The 19,496-nt window shown below is 32.4% G+C and overlaps 2 protein-coding genes and 1 long non-coding RNA gene across 4 annotated transcripts; 2 read left to right on the top strand and 1 right to left on the bottom strand.

Annotated features, from left to right (window-relative positions):
* Positions 1-4,975: 4,975 nt before the first annotated feature.
* Positions 4,976-12,558, top strand: LOC126746012 (2-oxoisovalerate dehydrogenase subunit alpha, mitochondrial). 2 transcript variants are annotated; one of them, XM_050454111.1, is made up of 8 exons: positions 4,976-5,192; positions 6,651-6,886; positions 8,088-8,242; positions 8,908-9,054; positions 9,363-9,477; positions 9,698-9,898; positions 11,328-11,594; positions 12,373-12,558. In XM_050454111.1, the coding sequence occupies exons 1-8, from the start codon at positions 5,070-5,072 to the stop codon at positions 12,416-12,418; spliced, it is 1,290 nt and encodes a 429-aa protein (XP_050310068.1). In that variant the 5' UTR covers positions 4,976-5,069; the 3' UTR covers positions 12,419-12,558. The 2 variants fall into 2 exon arrangements, with proteins under 2 accessions (XP_050310068.1, XP_050310060.1); XM_050454103.1 differs by having other exon boundaries at positions 4,978-5,192; positions 12,387-12,558.
* LOC126746032 (ubiquitin thioesterase OTU1) lies at positions 12,551-18,650 on the bottom strand. Its single transcript, XM_050454112.1, has 3 exons — positions 18,354-18,650; positions 15,510-16,036; positions 12,551-12,956 (listed from the first exon to the last, which is right to left on the bottom strand). The coding sequence occupies exons 1-3, from the start codon at positions 18,547-18,549 to the stop codon at positions 12,744-12,746; spliced, it is 936 nt and encodes a 311-aa protein (XP_050310069.1). The 5' UTR covers positions 18,550-18,650; the 3' UTR covers positions 12,551-12,743.
* On the top strand, positions 16,032-18,617 carry LOC126746054 (uncharacterized). Its single transcript, XR_007663780.1, has 2 exons — positions 16,032-17,024; positions 17,136-18,617. It is a non-coding gene; the product is annotated as an uncharacterized LOC126746054 (long non-coding RNA).
* Positions 18,651-19,496: the final 846 nt, after the last annotated feature.

The raw sequence follows: 19,496 nt of genomic DNA on the forward strand, positions 1-19,496 counted from the left end.
GATAAAAGTTTAATATATCACAGGTGCGGTATCCCTAGAAAATATAAAGGTTTAGTCCAATTTCGCATGTTAGGTTTTTCTATAAATAATTTTCTTCTAGGACGCCTAAAAGGTTAATGATAAAATATGCATTCGGGCCTCGATTTAGGCCAGAAAAAATATAGAACAAGCCTGATGATTTATTGAGTAAAAGAAACATATAGGAGAAAAGTAGTCCATTTTTACGTTGTGGATAGAGTAGGATTAATAGATTTTCTGGAATTACATCTGGAAACAGAAATAAAATAAAATTATTACATCTATTGAAGCTCATTTTTTCTCTCGCGAAGGTTTTTCGTTCCTTAGCAGGAAAGTATTCTTCATTCCGTTGATATCAGAGTTCAATATCGTTTATATAGATCATATGAATGAATCCCTCTGAATAAATTCAATTACAGGCAAATATCTTTCCCTCCTGTTTGATTTTCTGGCTTGTCACAAGACACATGTCAACAAGATCATAAGGATAAGGCATCAGCATAGATACTGTTCGCTCTTTCTGTATTCTGCTATAATCATATCACCAATATTATTTGTTCTTCGTTTGTTTGAATTGAAAATCGTTTTAGTAAAGAATTGCCGATCCTCAGAACGAATTGATGATCTATTTGTAGACAAAGGAACTTCTCTCGTCTGCTATCAAACATAAAGATACAATTTCTTTCAAATTTTGTTCAGGGACTAATGCTTATGTTTGAAATAAGAATTTCAGTTACAATTTTTTCTGTTACAGATGCAAAAGCCTAAAAGGCAACGTAGTCTTCTGATAGCACTTGGCTGAGGCAGTAATAGTTTTGTTGAAAGAAACTTGAAGTTCAACTCTGAGAGCTTTTAAAGGTGAGTAGCCGATTAAAGAAAAAGTTATCGCCTGGAAATTTTTCAAAATATTTTCTAATAATTCTAATGACATCTAGTTTTCTATGCCAATCCACAATGTAACACAATGCACAAAAGACTCATAAATGGCCAATATATTAGATAACAAGGGTTCAAGGCTGCATATTAGTGCTAATCTTGTTACAATTTTAATATTTTCTTTATCTTTTATATTTATTTTAACTTACCAGTGGACCAATTATAATCCTTCTAGCGCCATTGTACTTCAAGGTATTATCAATTCGTCAAAGTCTACACTAGTACGTACAAAACAGTTGGTAGATTCACTGATTTTCTCATTGCTAATATAATATATAGAATCTGCTCTAGGATGGTTGTTTCTTCGTCCCTTAGTTCTCTGGAAAATTTGAGAAATTCTTCCTACTTGGTTATGCCGTATGTTCGCATATTTTTGGTGTGTTCAAAAGCTCCCTCGATTAATGGGAGAAAACTTCTCATATACGTATATGTTTTTCCTAATCAGGATCTTAATGTGCGTCACAGACGATGAGCTTTTTCTTTTAACTGAGGATGTTTGTCTGCTTACCTGTTCATATTTTAATGGCTTCTTCTTTTAGATGCAACTTACGATTTATTATCTTTCCTTTGCTGCATAACAGCTTTTCCAACTATCTCAAAGTGGTTTAAGTACAGCTAATTTACCATAAATTTTTGTATGCGCGATAGACAGCATTCGGTCTTCAGAATAAAAGTTTTTTTTTAATTTTCTCAGAAAATGGTTTGATCTAACCAGTTACGATGATACACATCATTTTTTTATGAAATTTAATGAATTATTTTACAAGCATTCCAAACATTAGAAGAAATAATGCTGGTGCTACTTGAAAAAAAAATTGGGTGGTTTTTAGGGGATGAATTTGTCGGGGGTAGCTTTTTTAAGTAATTTTGAGTACTCCTATAACTATTAAAAAATTTTATATTTAAAAATAAAAAATAGTAGACAATAATAAAACGTGAGAAGCGATTTGTATAACGTGTATATATTTTTCTCCACTAATAGCAAAGCGATTTCGGCTAACCAATAGTCATCATCAGGGCTACCTAAAAGGTGTAAAGAATATAACTTCAGATCTTGTGTACTGACCCTAAAAGCTTTTGGTATCACCTCAACAGTAGGAAGGCAGTAAATAAAATTCCAAATTCAATGTATTATGGTGATAATGAATTTTCTGGTTGCGAACAGATAGCGGAGGGTTTTGCCCAGTTTTTTTCAACTGTCTACAATACTAATATAAATAAAAATAAAAATTATTATATGGGTCAGCAGGTGGGAGAAAATATGACAATTCCTAATCCCCAACTGTCTGTTGGTTTGATTTTTGATAAAATTTTAAAATTAAAGGCCAAAGTTAGTTCAGGTCCTGATGGGATACCAAACTATTTTTTACAAAAATGTGTCTGTACTGTTTCTCGCCCTCTATTCTTCCTTTTTCAGAAATCCCTTGGCTCAGCACTCTTTCCGTCATTATGGAAGCATAGTTTTGTGGTACCAATATTTAAATCAGATGATAATGACCAAATAGGCAACTATAGGGGCGTTTGCATCCAGTCGGTCATTCCAAAACTGTTGGACAGTCTTATCTACGACCAAATTTTTTTCTATTGCTAAGAGCTGTTACTCAATCAGCAGCATGGGTTTAGTTCGGGCAGATCTACGATCACCAACTTGTTGATCTATCAGCAGGATCTGTTGGATGCCTTGGAGAGGGGATGTCAGATGGATGTGATTTATACAGACTTCTCCAATGCTTTTGATAGAGTCGATCACAGAATCTTGCAGGAGAAACTTAAAGTGTTTGGTTTCTCCAATCATATAGTTGCCTGGTTCACAAGCTTCTTGCCAGGCCGGACTCAGCAGGTTAGATTGGGTAGTGCTAGATCCAGCAATATCAATGTATGTTCTGGTGTACCTCAGGGTGGACACTGCTCACCATTGCTCTTTAACATTTTCATTAATGATATAGCTACATGTTTTGAAAATAGTGCCTTTTTATTGTTTGCCGATGACCTGAAATTTTATAGAGTAATCCAGACTCCCAAAGACCAAATTTTGTTACAGAATGACCTGGATAGGCTAAATGATTGGTGTGTCAACAATATCTTATTCTTAAACATAAAGAAATGTAATTATATTAGTTTTCACAAAAGAAGTAAAAAAGTTGTAACATCATACAATATAGAGGGAAGCCCTGTTCAGTATTCCGATACAATCAAGGATCTTGGCATTTATTTTGACGATCATTTAAATTTTAATATACACATAAAGAATATAGTGGTTAGGTCCTCCAGGGTTCTGGGTTTTGTTCTGCGTAACTGTAGAGAGCTATCAGTCGAGACCTGTAAGAGAGTGTACATGTCTTTGGTGGTTTCTTTATTGGAGTATGACTTAATGATATGGTCCCCCTATTACATGAACAGCTGTCCTTGAAAGGATTCAGAATAAGTTTTTAAGATTTTGTCTATTTAAATTAAATTTGGAAATACCGAACGATCATGTTTATGATGATGCACGGGAAGTGCTGGCTATGACAACATTGAGAGAAAGACGTATTCGTGGTGATTTAACCTTTGTATTTAAGCTTCTTAATGGTCCGATTGTATGCCCCGACCTTCTCGTTAGAATTAGCTTCAGTGTCCCCTCAAGACTCTTGAGACAAAACCGACTATTTGCTTTGCCTTTTCACAGTACCAACTATGCCACTCACTCCCCTATCGAAAGAACCTTAAATATTATTAACCATGAGGATATTGAAGTTGTGGGCATTGGCTTGTCTAGTTTTAGGAATCAAATTAGAGAGATTGTGTAAACTCTTCTGTTGATTTTATGTTGGTTTGCCTGTAAAAACATATTTGTATTTTAGCTATTTTAAGTTATGGTTAGGTGTAACTATTGAACTTTGTAATATTGTTTTTTTTGTAATTGGGTTGATCCCGTCTATTAAATAAATAAATAAATAAATAAAAAAATAGATCTTCACTAGAATTATCACGGGTTAAAATTTAACAAAAAACTCTCTCCCTAAAGGGGTCAAAACATAAAAACAAATTTAGACAAACGTAAAAATTTATACAATTTAAAAGTTCAGACATAGAAGACAATAACCATCGTTTAAAAGAGAGAACAACATCGCTATCAATAAAATTGTGTGTTTAAAATGAATTAAAGGACATTTCTTTATTGATTTCTATTTCTTCCAAGAAATCTGTGTTTGTGTTTAGAGAATTTTATATGGTGTCCAAATGGGGACTTATTAGGATTTTTTAGGTGTTCTTCAATCCTAATATTTAATGATCTACAAGTTCTCCCAATATATGATGTTTCGTATTCCACAGTTTAATTTGTACGTTACACCACTTTTATCTAATTCGTTAACTTTGTCCTTAGAATTTAGTATAATTTTGCTTAAATTATTATTTATCTTTAAAGAGAATTTTATACTAGGTACATGTTCTTTAATTGCTTGGGAAATACTTTTAGTGAAAATATTCTTTAAAAAAGTGATACAAATATATTTTCTCACTGTATTTTGTGTTAAATGGATACTTTCTCTGAGATTTCTTATTTTAACTTTTTAAATCTTTTTATCAATAAAGTTTGGGTCATAACCATTATTGTAGGTTTGATAATGTTGACTTCTTCGTTATAATCTGACGATGAAAGTGATGTATTAGTCAATATGTGGATGTACGAGTTGAAAATTGCCATTTTATGCTGAAAAGGATGGTTGGAGTAACAATGAATTGCGTGGTCCTGTCTGCATTGACTTTCTATAAATACTAAAAATCTATATGCTTAACTCTCCTATGAATAGTGAGGTCTAAAAAGTTTAAAACAAAAGAGCTACAGCCTGTACAGTAGCATATAGTTTAGTTGTAGAAAATAAATAAATGTTTATATCTATTTTTTGCTGTTATCACTTCAAATAAATTCTTATCCTAAATTCTCTGTAACCAGCATCGCTTCTGCTATTATAACATACATTATAAAGATCCCTCGTATAATAAGGTCAAATGAACTTTAAAAATATGGAATTATCAGTCTTATCATATCATCGGTTGTAACAAACAGCCGATATTGTATGCTGATTAAATGACAGACATTTTTACATTTTACTTTCGTAGGTTATCAATGAATGGTTAAAACGTTTAATTTGTGCAAGATAAGTGTTGTAATGGCTCTTAGAAATAGTGTTTTAAGAACAGTGCCTGGTCTTAAAAAAATCGTTTTTAATAATGGACTTAGAAAATCTAGTAGTGTAAGTACACATATTAAAAATATATTTTTTCTACTAGTTTTTAAAACAATAATAAATGTAACTAACCTAACTATCGTTGCTGGAAAGTTAAAAATTAGCAAAATAAAAAGTAAGATGGTCATTACCATTAATTAGCACTTTTCCCTATTCTGGTGTAAGATGTTTCATATAAAGACAAAGCATTGAAAGGAAATATTGAGAATATCTGTTAAAGTCTTTTGAAACTACCCTCTAAGAAATCTAGAGAGTTACTTCAGCCCTTTCAGCTTCTGTCAACGAGTCTTTGTTAGTGATTACCAAATTCAAAAGTGGTATATTTAATAAATTTCTCTAGGATATACATTAAGTCAAGGATCTGTTATTCAATCCAATAAATGATAAATAATTCGGGTCTCAAACATGAAAAGCTTCTAGATTTCTAAGTTTATTTTGAAATGGGTTAGGATGAAGAATCAACAGTGGTGTTCTGTGACGTATCTAGAAAATTTAATTGTGTGGATTACAGTATACTGCTATTAGAGCTTGTGGCCTTTTGAGTTTGGCTCATTCCTGATCCAAATTGTACCTTAAATGTTATGCTGAAAAGCAAGTTCTTTAGTATTGACGACCAGGTGCAAAGTTAATCTTCTATCTTGTTCATCTTGGAATCTCTGGAGTTTTCACTCTTTTTGCTGACCACATCTCAATATTATGATACCGACAATTCTTTATAACTTCTCAAAAACTACAGTAAAACTTGTACAAAGGCATACTTGTATAATATAAATTAAGAAAAGAACATATAATGACAATAATGCACTTTCTTGAACACTTTTTGAACTCTTGAAATCCTCATTGATAGTGAGCTTATAGTTAGAGGGCCATATTTTAACTTAATTTTATCAGGTTGTTTTGCTTTAAAAAGTCGTTAAGTAGGATTTATAGAAATTAGACCAATAGCCATAATAGCACAGATTATTTAGAGAACATTTCATTAAACTTGTTTCAATATTCGAATGTTTTGGAATGTTCTTTCGAATTATTCATGGAAAATTTGGTATTTATTTATTACTGTCTTAGACAAATGACAAAAAATAACACATCGGTATCATTTAATTTCTAAATTATTCGAGCAATCTTCTAGAAATTACCTTTTCTGGCATAGTTTACTCAATTAAAAAAAAACATAATTGTGTTACTATTCTTGATTACAACTCAGACTAAGATGAGGATAAGAATGTGAAAGTTGAACATTTTTCCCCATCACTTTTTAAAAGTCTTTTCTAAGTCTCAAAAGCCTTTTATGTAATTCACATTTGTTGTTTCCCATTGTGAAATTCTGAAGCCCTCACAGTTATCCAGTAGGTACTGAATTTAAACCACGGTTCACAAGTCGTGTAAACTGCGGCCACCACTGGTTCGGACAAACGGAAAATAGGCAACATCCACCATTTATACCTTATCTATGAAATATTTTAGAGGTTATTTTCGACGGAACCAAATTTCCCAGGAGCCAAGACCTCATGGACCGAAAAACTCCAGTTTACGGAAACTGACTCATACGCACCAATTCCAGTATTCAGGGTTATGGATCGGCAAGGATGTGTGATTATTCCCGATGAAGAACCACAGTTAGGAGAAGAGACTTTGCTCAAAATGTATAAGACTATGGTTGTTTTGAATGTTATGGATAAAATACTCTACGAATCTCAAAGGTAAGAGCTATGTATATTTACATGGTTATGATTTCGTTTGGATCAATGCATAAGTTCTACATGATGTCTAGCCAACGTTATTTTCATTGCATATATCACAATCCAAAAAAAGGGTTAGATACATCGTCGGCTTACTGCCAAAACCAGATAAGTAACATTTTGTTAGTTTTGTGTAAATAAGGGTTTAAAGTTTCAACCTACAGTAAAACAACTACATAAACGGAAACATTAAATAAATGATAATATAACATGATTGTAGTAGTACGAACATAATTTAAGCCAGATATCAGGAAGAAATTTATTAGCAAATGTTAATAATACAAAAAAAAGATGTGTACTTAACCTATTTTGCCTGAACTTATTGGCAGGTTTGGTAACTTATCTTACAAGTACCTTTATCTTAAATGTCATCTTCAGGATCACTATCTTCAAGTGCTGGTTCAGGAATATTGTCTTGAACATCGTTGAACAATGGTAGATTTTGATAATATGGGTGAAATTCATCTGGAAGTTCTCCCGGTTTGCACAACCTTAATAAATCTTGAGAACGTTTATTTCTTGGTATTCTGTGGTATTATCATAAATCGAACGGTAACGAAAACATTCAACCAGTTTACCTTCCCATTTTTGACTTATTCCATTATCTTATTTTTAAGTTTAGACAGACTTTCCAAGTCAAGAAACTTTTGTAACTTGAGTTCCTGCACAACAAACGGCTTCTTTTTTAATGCTCTTATTCTGGCCTTGCGAAATATTGTTAACCAATCAGGGATTGTAAATACAGGAACAAACGTCTAAGCCCGTTTAATAGCACTGTGCATGCTGTCTACTTCTCTGTAGCTCTGTCCACTTTCCAGAAGCTTTTGCTGTATAATCATTAAGTTGGGATTTTTTTGAACCAAATAGAGTAAAAAAGCGCTAACCTGTTTTTCCAAAAGAAATAATTTCCTTTTTGCAAATAAAATTTTTATTTCGCGTTAAATGTGCACTTACCCTGTTTTTGAGCAAAATTAATAATTCCCAGAACAAGCCTACATCATTACAATACCTTTTCATTGTCAACACTTATCTGGTTTATGCAGTAAATTTATATACAAATTTTGGTTACGAAAATGAACTAAGCGCATAAATGGTAAAAATTTACTTGTCTTGTTTTGGCAGTAAACCGACGACATATTTAATTCAATTCTGTTATTTGTAGGCAAGGACGTATATCATTTTATATGACCAATTATGGTGAGGAGGCTACCCATATTGGCAGCGCCGCAGCCTTAACATTAGATGATCTGGTATATGGGCAATACAGGGAGGCAGGGGTACTTATGTATAGGGGATTTACTCTCACTCAGTTTATTGGTAAGATGTTAATATTGGCATTTCATTTCTAAACGATTTTCAACGAATAAAGCCTCGTTTTTTTATGTTACGGGAAGAGAGTTGCAGTTTTCTCGCGCTACTTTTTATAAAACAAACATGCGGACATTCAACCCAGCAAAGTAATAAAGATACTAAGCACGAGAAAGAACGTTTTTCATAAAATACGCAGGAAAAATTTGGCTCTTGACAATGGAAACCAGCTGGCTGAGAAGAAAGCTGATTTCACTCCGCGAGACGAAAATCAATTGTGCCATTCTTGTTTATCTGCTCCTTTCAGAGAGATTGACAAAATGAAAGCTCAATGAAGGTTCCATAGAGTGAAAATGACTGTGGAAATGACCGCCTTCGCCCTTCCGCATCATGTAATATATTATTTGTAAAAAAGTGAGACACGTCTCACCCCGGCGATCTTGTTATCGAGGGGCGAAAACCATAGTTTCTCATAAATGCCTGAAAGTAATACTTGAAGTCCTATCAAAATGATTACGTAACGATTGCTGAAAATATAATAACATAAAAGAGGAACATCAGAGGTTAATTGCAAAACACGTCGTGATAACATACAAATGTTTCTTGAATATTGTGCGAGAAACATTTCAAAAGGTTCCAGAAGATAAAATTATATATATACAATTATTTTATAGATCAATGTTACGGAAACATTGACGATTTGGGTAGGGGCAAACAGATGCCCGTGCACTACGGAAGCAGGGAGCTGAATTTCGTCACCATTTCAAGTCCTCTGGCCACACAATTGCCCCAAGCCGTCGGATCAGCTTATGCTTTAAAAGGTATTGTTCATATTATATTCAATTTGAAAATTATAATTCGAAATACCCACGCATTCATATTGGAAAGAAAATCATAGGCAAACGCAAATTAAGTTCTCTACGTGCAATTTGTTGGGTCGAACTTTAAGAACTAAAAGAAACACTATCGTTCTCTTTTTAACTTGTGACTTAAATTTTTTGTTGCAAGTTAATGTATTGATTTTCGCACCCAAGACCTCAATTGACCAGACTTGTACATTATTTTTAAAATTCTAAAACACCTACTCCATTAAATCCTCAATTAATCCATCATATCTTTTTTATTGTAGGAAGTAACAAAGTCGTAATTTGCTACTTCGGTGATGGAACTGCCTCAGAAGGAGACGCGCATGCCGCTTTCAATTTCTCCGCTACGTTAGATTGTCCTGTGATATTTTTTTGCCGGTAAATCCCTTGCCATTAATAAGTAATAAGACTTTAAATAAAAACGAGACGTTTTTATAAAATTGTACCAAAAAACTCTTAATGATAGTAGTAAAGTAAGTAGCCTGTTAACATCGTCAGTTAGTCTCCTTTATTAAAACAAATAGTTTATGTATACTACCTCTGATTTATTTAAAATTATTTATTATTTACTATATAACATTATATTTTTCTAATATAGAAACAATGGTTACGCAATATCAACCCCAGTGGATGAACAATACCGGGGAGACGGTATTGCCGGCAGGGGACCGGCTTATGGAATTCATACTCTAAGGGTGGATGGGAATGATGTTCTAGCCGTTTATAAAGCCACTCAATTCGCTAGGGAGTATGCTCTTAAAGCAAATAAGCCTGTGTTAATTGAAGCATTAACTTATAGGTAAGTCTTACAAATAGAGTAGGTAAGGAATAGACAATAGAATTTTTTGCATATTCATATTTTAAAACATCACTTTTCACGTATAAAATAATTAGAATTGTGTTTATAATCGATAATATATCTTTGGGAAAAAACCACCACAGCAAAGATCCCATAGCTTTAAGACTAAACCAATTTAATTTTTTATACATTAAAAATCAAGGCAAGATTATTTTTGGATATACATTATCTTTCTCAAAATCTTCTAAGAGTATGATTAGAATTGATATGTGTTTATTTTCAGTAGTACCTATTATTTTAGAGCTTATTTAAATCAATAAAATTAAGGTATGTTAGAGCGTGCGTACGAAAATTGCTTTTATTCAAACTACACCCAAAAGACCTTATCTGATATCCGTGGAAAATATGGCGTATTGGATAAAATATTATAGCATTTTTTCTCTTCGTTTAGGTATGAATCAAAATATCTGATACACAAAAATAGTCAGCTAATTTATAGCATAATTATTACACATGTACAAATTAAACACGACTTTAAACTACTAGAAACTGTTTTTATACTTTATTTATTTCCATTTAAAAGTTGCAATAATATTCAGACTTGAACTGAACTCCTAGAGGCGAAGGATACAGTCCACTAGAAACTGTTAGTGGTCTAGTCCAAGTCCAACGCTAGACCACTAAGGTACTACAAGAACCTTCGAGTCTAGACAATGGGAGAATTTCCGAATGCCGAAGAACAGCTGGTATTAGCGGCTGTTGTTAAGATCGTTACAATGTATTGCAATATTCCTGGATTATCACACAAACTTTCCAAGAATTGTAAATGAAAAAAACCATATTATTCCCGGGTTATGTTTACGTGGATACGTATATTCCAGGACGATTTTGTTCGTACTTTCGTTATTATTTTTGTATTATAAGATGTAAACATGAAAGGAAAGTCGGCTAAATATAAATTCCTTCTCTCTACTGTGTCCGGGATCTCAATTTATCCAAAATATCCTCGCACTCTTAAATTAATGGATGATTTAAAATGGTGATGGAGGCATAAAATCATAGAGAAAAAGAATAAAAATGTACCGATGCTTGGCACTTTGAAAAAAACGTAAATAAATTTCCCAAAACTCAGGGCTCTCATTTTCGTCAGCACTCATCAAGCTTTTCACTAATAATATTGAAAGTTTGTTCGATCAACAACTAAACTTTGAAACCATTATAACAAAATTGCAGCTCATGCGTTCTAGTATTTGGATGAAAAAACAATTTGGTTCCAATCACCTTTAATTTGCTGCAGTCGTCGTTTCTGCTTGCATGACGCTGTCCATAAAACCAATAGGATGAACTTGAAGACAAATAATATTAAAGCACCTCACAAAGGATAGATGTCATCTAAATATTTAATACTTATAAAATTCATTTATTTTAGGGTAGGAGATCATTCAACTTCAGACGATAGCTCAGCATATCGGTCACCAAAAGAAGTGGCAGAGTGGGCTGCCAACGACTATCCAACTAAAAAGTTTAGATATTACCTGGAGAATAAAGGGTTATGGAGTGAAGATAAGGAAAAGCAACTCGTTGAACAGACCAAAAAGGATGTTATGATCGCGTTTGGTGCAGGAGAAAAAAAACCTAAACCAAAATGGACCGAGATGTATGAAGATGTTTATAAGTTTTTACCGCCGCATATAAGGTAAATTTTGAGTGGACCTATTGGGTTACATACAAATCAGATACTTAATATATTATAATTTTTATATGCTGTACGAGCTAAAATATCTGTAAATCATAAATAGTATAGTTGGTTAACGATAACCTATTTTCTTTGATCTGTGGGGAATAATGCGGACGTTAAATTTTTATAGGAACTTAACATGTACTAATATTTTTTCTGGACTACAACCCAAGGTATCTAATAAGCTAATTTTAAACGAAAAAAAATTCTTGAATCCTAAGAGTTACTTTTAACAATAATTGAATAAATAAATTATTTCAAATTTTTAAAAATCTTTACCAAACTAATAACCAGAAAAAATTAAATATTCTGAATGTTTTGTTTTTCCCTTTTTTAAAGAATAAATTTACGGAATGTACCCATTTGTAACAAAAGAATTCTAAATATAAAATAAAATTCTTGATACCGAAATAATCAAAGATTTTAAATTAACTTCACTTAAGATTCACTTGCATCGAAAGTCTGAATATTAATCCGGTAAAGATTTTTACAAGTGGTGATTAAAATTATATATGTACATTTGCATTATTGCAAAGAGAAAAAAAGTAAATCTATTTTTTAAAGAAAAGAAAATGTTTGTTGTTGAGTTATGTATGTGAGCTATGTTCAGTAGAAAATATTGATATTTGTATTTATATTGATACATGTTTACGGCACATAAACATTTTTAAACGTCCGGATTATGGCACTCAGGTTGACAGCAACTATAGTTTGTACATGCTTGAAGTATATACAGTTTATCCATTACAGGAAGCAAAGAGAGGCAATGCAAGACCATGTGAAGAAGTACCGAGAGCATTATCCCCTTGGCAGTTTTCAAAAGTAACATTTCTTTTTAACTTTCAAGCTGCATCATATTTTAGATTGGTATGCTGTTATTGAAAACCTAATAAATGTTGAAAAAAAAAAACAAATAAATAAAGCCACAATTTATTTCAAATCACGATCTAATCAGACAAGAATAAAAATTACCACAATATGTATCTTATAACCTATTCATCCCCGCTATTCAACGTCATGCAACAATTGAAACGCTTTCATTCTAAAAGTAGTACTTAAAAGGCAACCATAGTATATTACTTCTACAAAATAGTATTGTTTTCTTTATCAAACTTCTCCGAAATTGGCGTGTCCGGTTTGCTGCGCGTGCGACTGAGCTTCTGTCTGTCCTTTCATCATAATATTACACACCAGGCACTTAAGGGTAAACTTATTGACGTCCGTGAACTGTCTACTAGATTTTGCTTCTTGGGCTAAAGTTTTCGCTTCGCATAAAATTCGGTCGTCTGAGGATTCAAACATTGTTTGAATTTTTCCGCCCTAACGCAAAGAGGAAATTAATTTTTAATAGAGTTATATTACGTTTATTTATTCGGTTTATTTAGTTTAAGTACCTGAATCATTATAATTAGCATTTAAATTCAAATATAGTTCTGAAAAAATACATTATGCTGAAATTTCATAGCCAATTTAGGTATCCTATTTAGATGTCCTAACTAAAAAACGAGATATTTACTTTATCATTTAGATTTTACAAGATAAGGATAAAGAAAATAAGTAAGCAATAAAATTAACAGCAGTCCTACCCTCCAAAAAATATACCTTTCTGTACCGGAAACCAAATTACATTTTTTGGTTGCATTTCGGTCTTTTATAGTGTAGAATTTTGAGATAAGATAAAAATTTTGTTTCAACGGATATGTGTTCATCTTCAGAAGTACAGTTTACAAAGAAATTAAATAGGATATCAGTCCAAGTCAATCCATCTGCTTCATTTTATTAAGTAGAGATGTATACCCAAAGCCGAGGCCAACAACCGAGGCAAAATAATTCAGACCGACAAGTCTGACCTAATTTCTCGCACACTCTCTTTACGACTTCAAATCGTCAATCTTAACAACGAATAATAAATCAACAAATTCTCTCAACAATCTTGTTGCCAGATCATTCAGCAGATCGCTCCGTGACAAGGAAATGGCTGCTGCAATCTTAGGACAGAGAGGGAATATTCAACATGTTTTTATGAATCAGCTCTGCCAAGAAGTATCAGACAACACATCCGTGATATCGATTAAAGCAATGCTGGAGGAAAGAAGGTAGTTATTCTCCCTACAAGGGGAAGTAAAATCAGGGTTACCAGAGGGTATAATTAGGACCCGCACAAATATAAAAATATATGTTAATTGCGCTATTCACTAGAAGAAGCTCAGATCATCTCAAGGGTATTTACAAGGGAACATCATATCATGTACTGGCTTTCTCCGGCCCAGCAACATCGGCTTTTGCCGGTTTTCTGATGCGTGTTCTTTCGAGATTTGGTGCCTATTTTTTTATAAGGGTCGTTTATGATGGTTCCGAGCATGGGAATCGACTGTGGGGGATATTTACGAGGGAACGAAATATCGTTGGATTTCCCTGGATAAAACGCTACTCTGGAACTGGCATCTTGACGCTTAACAAGAACGCAAAAACTGCCGCCTGGAAATGCTAGAAAATAAAATCAAAACAGATGTTCTGACTGTACATACAAATCTTAAAACCTATGGATCAAGAACTTGCTGGAACAAAACTGGACCGCCTTCAAAGACTGGCCTGCCTATTAGCTACGCGTCTTTAGTATAATAACGACGGTCCTATTGGGCCTTACTCCCTTGGATCTAAGAGGATTTGAGCACCACATATAGGCTGTATCGGGCATCAAACGACAAATTAGAGAGCCGACGGAGCTAGTCATAGGCATGATAAAGGAAAGTAACATTTCCCTGTATCATACCTACCAATCTAATAAATTTAATATGGACATCGAACCTTACAAAAGGAATATCATTCTTATGAATGATTCACCTTAAGCAAAAGATTAAAAACGCTTCCTCCATTAGACTATCAGAACTTCTCAAGAGGTGGAATCTAAATAAACCAGTGAGTCGCGCGGAGCCATCCCTCAACCGCTCACATTAAACCTAACCTACATTCATGCATATTTAGGAAAAAGGCAGAAAATTCTTTTTTTCCCTTTCCTGTACTCCAGCTTTCAACCCCTGAAGATGTACAACCTCCCTTATCTTATATTTACTTAAATATATGTGGAGTGAGACTTCAAAACTTTTTTATAATAGTTGAAAATGTTCGTTTTACTTATTGTATCCCACACAGTAATTTAACATTAATTCCAGTATAGACAAATAAGCACTTTTTAATAAGCTATTTTCCACATTTGCCTAATCTGGTAAAGGTTTTAGCTTATTTTGCTTATTTCAGTCAGACATAGTCTATGTATGAATATCAATTTAAGTTTTGTTTGCGCTATTAGTTAAAAATGTAAACATAAGTACATGGATGTTTAAATTAAAACCTCCACTATTTTTGTTTAAATTTAATTTTGATATTTTTAATTTTACACTATTACTTTTCCAGTAACTTGAAGGTAAATTCTGTTTCAAGCCATTTCTTATTTCTTCCGGTATTTTAGGATACTTTTTATCTCCTTTACAGTTTACAATACCATACCCTTCAGATATTGAGAACCATTTCAAGTGCTTCAACTGTTCCTTGGTTTGTTATTTTTAATCTGTTCAGGCTTTTGGAGTATGTTTTACTCCTTTTAGGCATTTAAAGTAATTTTAAGAACCTTCTCCTATGTCATCTGAGTTGATATGGATATAATACCAGATTTTCGGCTTCGATAATTAATATCTATATTAATATAATATCTATAGTCAATGTATAGCTTAGAAAAGCTATACATACAATTTCTATCTATAATACATGTACTTACAGGACTATACACACACAACTTGTCCTATCAACTACCTTTATATTACAAGGAAAATATTAATTTAATTCTAGCCTATTCAGGTCTAAATCTTTACTTACATCAGCAGGTTCCAAATATAAAGGATCATAATGGATTCCATCAAACATCAGAAGAACTCGAACTGGGTAATTCTGGTCCTCCCCAAATCTATTTACAATAGCATTAGTAGTGTCTACTACAGCAATTTCAATACCATAGTAATTACTTAAAATTGCCAATTCAATAGCGCCACCCCAAGACGAGTCGTTTTGAATCCAGGTACAGTATTGATCAACGGATTTTCCTAAAATTGCTTCATCGAAATTGACTTTGTCATTCCTAATTAATTCCGCCACTAGTTTTCTTAATGATGGTGCCGCCTCTCCACTGTCATCTATTTTTCCATTTAATACAAAGTGTATGCTGGTGAACAGGCAAGAGTTGTCAGCAGGTACAACTTGTTTTAATAATAGACCAGGTAATTCATCAGATTCTTTGGTAGTTGCTTCAGTTTCTGAGGCAGCTGTGGGTTTATTGTTTGGTGTCTTTGAAGCTGTAGATAATTCTTGTAATATAAGGGTGTCTCCTGTTGCTAATCCACTATTCTCTGTAATAAAACTAAATATAAAATGGGACTTAAAGTATCACATCTGTTCAAGATGTGAATCATTAAACTAATTGTATTTAAATAAGTAATAGACTTGACTTTTTTAATATTGAAGTCCTTTCATAACAATAAACCATTTAATTTAATTTTTTGTATCAGGTAAATAAAGAACTTACAAGACAATTTACAATTAGAACTGTCAATCAGATTGTCAGTTTTAATCTCCTCCCGAAGATGCAAACATTGTTAGTGAAACAGGTATTGAGAGTAAAATAAAGAGTTTTGGTTAGTGGTAAAACTGTCTCGTAATTTGAGCGTCACACCACAGTTTCCAGCCAGAGGACCAAATAAAAAAATAGAAGTTGATACTGCTGTAAAAGTGAATGAAGATGAGTAGTGAAAAGAAATACCTATATTTCAAAAGGATACAAATGTTACTATTCCTAACCAGAACTGAGTTTTTTAATTAATTTTGTTTATTAGGATTATTGTCATGGGGAAAAGAATTAGTGTTAAATCAATTCATGCTTATAGGTAAAGGTGATTCAAGGAATATGATTGCTGTAATATGTTACTGAAGATAATGACTGTCAAATTGTAGCAGAAAGTAGAATCCTGCATCAGTATAATACTATTGCTAAATGCAACTCCAATGTATTTTCCATTAAAAATGTTCCACAAGAATAATGTAGTATGTGGATGGCCACTAACAAACATTAATTTGGAGAGCAAGGATTTGTCAGATGTGACTGTTTAAAAAAATGTGAAGTGCAAACGGAAATAGCTAAATGTAACTCTAAGTATCCTTGAATTGTAGAAGTAAATAATGTTGATAATAAAAAGTTTTAAGGCATTTATTTAATAAAACTAGTTTTGAAGAGTTGGCTTCAACCAATGCTGATTGTGACCAATTGATGTTTGTATTGTGGCAATTGAGCAAACAACTGATTTGTATGGTAAACTGCTTTGTTGTAACTTTTATTAATAGGTAATATGATACTTAGTAATTTTAACTTTGGAGCATGTATTTTTTTGAACTAATATATAAGTGTGTATTGTACCAGAAAAATCACCTAATAAACTCGATTCTTTCTTGTAGGTCAGAACATCCAAAAAAATTTAAAAGAGCAAAAACAATATTAGAACAAATTATATGTGGAAATTTTCTTTCAGAAACTAATTTTTTACATTCCAACCAATCTAAATGAATAAGAAAGAACTCTATAATCAGAACAAAAACACTTCTGGATCATTGAGAAATGTTGGAAGAATACCAGGTGCACTTTTGCCAGTATAAGTCAATCATACTGGACACTGAAAACATGTCCTAATGCAACATTTGAATAAAAGTAAAATAAAATATTATCATTAGGAAGCAAGCTCTGATCAGGATGTTTTGCTGTGCAAGTGGTAAGGGAGGAATTGGGTCAACAACTAGCCCAGACAGTTTGCTTCTCATTATTTGAGTCTCACCTTGGGTCTGGTATACCCTTCTGCGGTGTTACTAATCAGGGCTTACTAAACTTAGTTTTTGTTCTTCAAAAAAAAGCAGTTCATGACTCAAAGAATTTTAACTCTTACATCCCTTTTCATACTGGAGACATGTTCCCTTATCTTTAAAAACCATGATGAATCATTAAGTATATGATTTAGATATGTTTTGTATAGTAAATTTTAATCTATTTTATGATGTATTTATGTATGTGGTCTTAATATTTATGTATGTACTACTTAGGTTTTTATTATATTATGCTTTGTCAACAAAATTTATTTTTTATGACAATAAAGCACTTTTTGAATTTGAATAAACAGATCTACGATGCACCTAAAACTCAATATGAAAGAAATTATGCATTCCAGGAATCTGGAAAAAACCAATCAATACACAAATTTCTGAAACAGCCAAGATCACATTACAACTCTCAAATAAACACATCTAAAAACATGTATGCTATGTCTATAATAGGGTGAATGAGGCATCAGGAATTCACTAAAGAAAGTTTTTGGTGTCTAGAATTTTTTGATTAAGGCTTCTAATGATTTTATCTGAAATATTTGGCATTTTCTAATGATTGGCCTATATCACAAGTGAGCAGTAATTAGTTGATGTTTAGGACAGTTACATCATTCGAAAATCAAATGAATACTTCATCAATACTTAAAACTTAGAGAGTATGGTTTAATTAACAGATCAAAAAAGATACACTTTAAGAGATATTGAGAACAGCAAGTGATGCATTTATAATGAATCATAAGAGGAAATTTCTTATAGTCCCCCCAAAGAGCCCGATTGTGGAGGATAATTGCATATGCTTACCTAATTTTACATCATCCTCGCTAATATCCATAACGGTTGGTGGGAAACCATAAAGTACTTGAAGGTAATCAGCAGAAATGTTAGATACTGTACTTAAAGTATGTTTTAGATCTTTTATTGTATTTTCAGTAGTAAGGCTGTTTACTATTTTTTGGCCATTTTTTGTTTTTACTTTGAGAGTCAACGTTTTAACCATTTTTTTAAAATGTAAATAGATGCCAAGAATTTGAAAAAAAAAATGAAAAATATATTTTTTATATCTTTTTTGTGTTTTGTTTATTTATATTCATGCTTATGTCATGCAGGAGTGACATATGTCACAAGTGACTTTTCGTATTAGGGAGCGTACATACCGCTTGTCGCGAGTCCATGCATGGTGAGCCAACATTTTGTTTTTTTTTTTTGGTGAATATCGGTTCTTGATTTTTATAGGTAAATGAGTCATGATCTAAAATCTAACGATTGTAATTAGAAAACCATGAATATACTTTCTCCATTAGCTATGTATTGCTTCTTTTCTTTAGTTTTTAGTTTAGTTTTCTTAGTGTTGTTTGCCTCCTCCTGAGGATGGAATGAAACAGAAACACTTAATTTACTATTTTTTGCTTTCCGACTGCGGAGTATCCCGACAAACATATTCTCTTCTGTTGTGATTTGAGTGCTATTTTTTTTTTTTTTAATTAACTTTTCTCAGCCTATTTAATTTATGGGCTCTATTACGCGACATTATTTTGGAATATTCTCAGTACTCAGAACGTAATAAAATAAAAGAACCTCTTTAGAATATTATTAGAATTGATTTGTATTTATTGGGTCCAGTGGCTTCTTGGCCGTATATTTATATAATATTCCTACTTATTTGGCAACTTCTGAAAGAAACGGTAATCTTTCTAGAGTCTTAAAAAGTCAGGTTAAAAAAAGCTTTATTGTTTGAAAAAATATTAATTTTTTTCAACAAAGGATGTATACACTTATCCACTTATACTCAAAATATAGGTTAACAAGATATCAATCAATCATATGCTTTATTGTCAAAAAATTACAAAATTTTGTGGACAAAGCTAATAAAAAAAATATATAAAAACAAAACAAAACATACAAAATAAAAAAAATAAAAATAAATATACAAACAAAATAAATACA

This window comes from Anthonomus grandis, chromosome 1, assembly GCF_022605725.1.
Source record: "Anthonomus grandis grandis chromosome 1, icAntGran1.3, whole genome shotgun sequence".
Taxonomy (NCBI): domain Eukaryota; kingdom Metazoa; phylum Arthropoda; class Insecta; order Coleoptera; family Curculionidae; genus Anthonomus; species Anthonomus grandis.

Coding starts and splice junctions, on each gene's coding strand:
- LOC126746012 (XM_050454103.1), top strand. CDS start 5,070: ATGGTTAAAACGTTTAATTTGTGCAAGATAAGTGTTGTAATGGCTCTT. Junction 9,478..9,697: donor CCTGTGATATTTTTTTGCCG/GTAAATCCCTTG, acceptor TTTCTAATATAG/AAACAATGGTTACGCAATAT. Junction 11,595..12,386: donor TTTTTACCGCCGCATATAAG/GTAAATTTTGAG, acceptor TATCCATTACAG/GAAGCAAAGAGAGGCAATGC.
- LOC126746032 (XM_050454112.1), bottom strand. CDS start 18,549: ATGGTTAAAACGTTGACTCTCAAAGTAAAAACAAAAAATGGCCAAAAA. Junction 16,037..18,353: donor CGAGGATGATGTAAAATTAG/GTAAGCATATGC, acceptor GTTTTATTACAG/AGAATAGTGGATTAGCAACA. Junction 12,957..15,509: donor TATATTTGGAACCTGCTGAT/GTAAGTAAAGAT, acceptor TCTTTGCGTTAG/GGCGGAAAAATTCAAACAAT.